The sequence below is a fragment of the Cynoglossus semilaevis genome, chromosome 10 (assembly GCF_000523025.1).
Source record: "Cynoglossus semilaevis isolate Cse_v1.0 chromosome 10, Cse_v1.0, whole genome shotgun sequence".
NCBI classification, from domain to species: Eukaryota; Metazoa; Chordata; class Actinopteri; order Pleuronectiformes; family Cynoglossidae; genus Cynoglossus; species Cynoglossus semilaevis.
In genome coordinates this window covers 1,661,025-1,664,740 of record NC_024316.1, presented here as the reverse complement: position 1 = coordinate 1,664,740, position 3,716 = coordinate 1,661,025, and the positions used below count along the sequence as shown (strand labels likewise).

At 36.2% G+C, this 3,716-nt stretch overlaps 2 protein-coding genes across 6 annotated transcripts in view; one reads left to right on the top strand and one right to left on the bottom strand.

The window, feature by feature from the left end:
- Positions 1-3,716, top strand: part of LOC103384526 (ER membrane protein complex subunit 3-like) — a 629,629-nt gene that overhangs the window by 429,769 nt on the left and 196,144 nt on the right. The window lies entirely within an intron of this gene.
- espn (espin) overlaps positions 23-3,716 on the bottom strand; it is a 34,742-nt gene continuing 31,048 nt past the window's right edge. Inside the window, exons 13-15 of one of the 3 annotated variants that reach the window (XM_017035759.2) lie at positions 2,368-2,471; positions 1,967-1,978; positions 23-1,659 (exon numbers count right to left, since the gene is read on the bottom strand). In XM_017035759.2, the coding sequence (XP_016891248.1) occupies positions 1,512-1,659; positions 1,967-1,978; positions 2,368-2,471 (264 nt within the window). In that variant the 3' untranslated portion in view covers positions 23-1,511. The other 2 variants (XM_017035761.2, XM_025059647.1) reach the window with 2 other exon arrangements.

Below are 3,716 nucleotides of genomic sequence, written 5' to 3'. Positions count from 1 at the left end.
ATATATATATATATATATGGACTTGCAGAAGCTGAAGCTTTACCACTGACATTATGGATAAAGATAGTTGTCTATTAATTAACTTGGCATTTGTGTCACTACAGTTATGGAGGAATATTATCCAGAATATACAGAGGTAATGTGCAGTGTATTGTGTAACGATTGTGTATCATATTGAAAGTGAATGCCTTCATAGCCCGAGTGAAACCAAATGCCGTTCACATAGACAAGCTGGCTGTGAGACTGCAAATTACTGCAACTACATTGTAAATGAAGGAAACAATTCTGATATGACAGCTAGTTCAGTCAGACACAGAGTCTCTGTAAACAGATCTGCTCATTAAAAATTCAACCTCTGGGTTAGTGGGACAAAGGCCAGCGCAGGAGAGCACACTGAACTGATGTCCTTCTTATCCATGACCCAGAACCACAGAGGAGCCTGTGTAGACTGAGCTTTTCACCTGGTACCTGGGGCAAATTAACATGACAAGTTATGCAACATGTACCAGTTCCATAAGCCACACCCTTCTGGGTAAGTTAAAAATAAGTGAATAAGTTAAAAAAAAGACAAAAAAAAAACAAATGATTGGAAATGGTGGTTTCAACATAAACCAGGTGTTAAAAAAGTACTGTGGGAAACACTTCATGTTGCACCACACTTGTAATGATATTTGGAGTTTTTTGGGAACCTGTTGTTGAAATGCATGTTACATATTATGAAACATTTATAAAACATTTTAAATGTATGAACCCAACAACCTAACATTTAGGCCACAAACAGCATAATGAAGATGTATTTGTTTGTGCTGAAAAATGATATAGCAAAACTTGCACCACTACTGTATATGGTGTGTTTTACATCATTTATATTAAAACAAACCACTTATAGGCCACAGAGACAGCAAGCTATTAATAAGTACCAGTTTGGTTAATGTTATTATTTGAAACATGGCTGCTCAGAAAATGCGTCTATGTGAGGTTGATACAAAATGTCGTGGATATGATTCTAATGCGACGCTGATGTGATGTTGTCTAATGCCTTAGCGGCTTAGCCGACTGTTTCCATGTCATTTTTAAATAGCAAGAATTTTTTTCTAGATTAATAGGTCATCCCTCTTACATAATGCTCACAAGCATATAAATCATTCTCTCTTGAATACAAAATAGCTTCTAATGATTAGCAGAGAGATTATTTAATTATTCTAAAACTTAAATTATGTGAGGACAGATGCATTAGTAGTGAATCACTGCCAAGAGTTAGAGTCCACAGATTAAATGTGTAGAGTTAGACTGCTTTATGTTAGCAAAGCTAAGCTTCGAAGCCCACATGGACACCAGCACCCTGGCTCAGTCCCCCGATTTTAGAGGATTCAAAGGAGACAAGCTGTTTTTCTGTCAAGTTCACAGCACAGAGCAGAGGCTTAAAGAAAAGGGGAGGCATTCAGTGACATCCCTGGGCTGAAGAGGGCAGTGTGGGTAAGTCCTGGGCAGAAAAGAGGAGGTGGACCAGTTCAATCTTTGGCCATTTCTCCTTTTTTCAAGATGATTTGCCGTTGCCAGGGTGCCAGCTTGGTTTCATCATAGCCGAGGGTTCGCAGTCGCTCCAGCTCGGTCTTCTCCTCTATCTCCTTGGCCTGTTTGGCCTGCTCTTCAGCTTTTCTACATAGATCCATCAAGAATAGTTCAGAAACATAGGGAAAACAATTAGACACATTTTGGTTCTACATTTATTCCATTCGTTCATGTTGAATTATTTTTCATTTAATCCCAAACGAATTAACACTGAATATGACAGAAAAGAAAATGTGACAATTTTAACAAGTCAAAGAAATACCTAGTACAGATGATCTATCCAAATCTAAATAATTTCTTTATCAGTCACGGAAAAATATTAAATGATACACACTTTCACACAAATTATATTTTTTTCCTGTGTACTGTGTAGGAACTACTATTCTTTTCTTACCTTTTCTGCTCCCTGTCACATCAGGAGGACATAAGCACAGGAAGAAAAGGTGTAAATATCTAAAAAAAACACTTTATATATATTTAACAGTTGACTGCACACATTTGTTAATATTTTTTTTACCAGAAATTATTAAATCAATGTCAATAAATTGTCAATGTGCTAAATCATATGAATGTTATTTCTTTCAAAAAAAGACACACTTACAGAACGTACACGTACAGAAATCTAGACTTGTCTGACTGAACAAGAACCTTTAAAGGTTTGTACTTACACACAGTCATCCTCGTTAGCACAGCCTTCCTTTTAAATGGTCATACTACAGTACGAAAATAAAGCAAGACCACACAGAATGTGGCTAATGATAAAAATAAAAAAAAAATCGTGGTTTGGTTACTCACCTCTCTTCATCCATTTTCTTCTTCATCATGTCTCTCCTCCAGGCTGGCATCGATGCCAGGCGGGCAGCCTCCTCCTCTGCCTGTGAAGGAACAGGACACAAAACCTAGACAGGAGCCCAAACTAGAATTGGTGCAGGTTTATAACAAGTTTGAAGAGAAAGACAAGCTGTGGAAACAATTTTATGTCACGTAAGGTTTAAAAAAAACTTACAATTTTTTTTATATATTTTAACACAGTAGATTTAAAAATATATATTCTTTTATATGTGATTTGTCTGCATCCATCAATTTTAGTAAATATGCTAAAATACAGCAACCTATTTGACACACATATTAAATGATTGATAGGAGTTGATTGTATGCACTTTTGAAATGTTAGTTTACCTGTCCAAAAAACCTTTACATCATCAATTGCCAAAGTTCTGCGTAAATAGTTTTTATGCATGTAAACAGATAATCTATATGTAAAGGACTACCTGCGTCTCATGGCACTGGGTGTTCACCCTCCTCCTGTGTCTCTGGTATAAAATAAGCCTCTAACTGCTCAGGATACTGTTTTACAGGATGTGTCTAAGATCAAACTCCTACAGTAACTGGATCCTTTTACTCTCCTTTAGGCAGTAATTGGAAGTGGAGCCGGCACAGGGCGGCCATCTTGGATATCCCATCTTCATCTGACAAGATAACATTACTCTTTTGCATTTCTTTGACTAAAGCTGTTCGCTGACCAATCTGATTAAATTAGCTCCCTACTGAATATTTAACAAAAAAAAGTCTGAAAAGGAATTTGACCATAAATTTGACAACAAGTGGATATTTGTCAACTAGGCTTCCATCACAAACACAACCTTTGTTAAATAATTAGCTTGTTAGCAGGCAGTCAACACTCAAAAACTAATTTATAACAAAACATAGGCTAAAGGACTAGGTAAAAAACTGGGCTAGTTGATAAAGTTAGCACATATACAACTAAACAAGTCATTTATTACTGGTAGATTTAGCCCCATAACAGCAAGACGTGAGCCAAAGAAAAGAGAGAAAACGGTCAAGATACAACAACAGGAAGGTTGTCAAAATTAACCAGAATTAACTTAGCTTAGCTTAGACAGGAACAACATTTTTTAAAATTGCCCTATGCAAAATCAAAGGCATGAGGCATAAGATTTTTTTAAAATGTTTACATTTAAACTATTTGGTACAAGATTTACAGACTGCAGAGAAAAATGGAAGTTGAGTGATAGAGAACAAATGTTAAATTCAAAGAGTGAACACATGGATCGAGCAAGGATTCCTAAATATCTCAATATAATCAATATCAGGAGGAGAGATAACTGAATGAAACCCAGCAG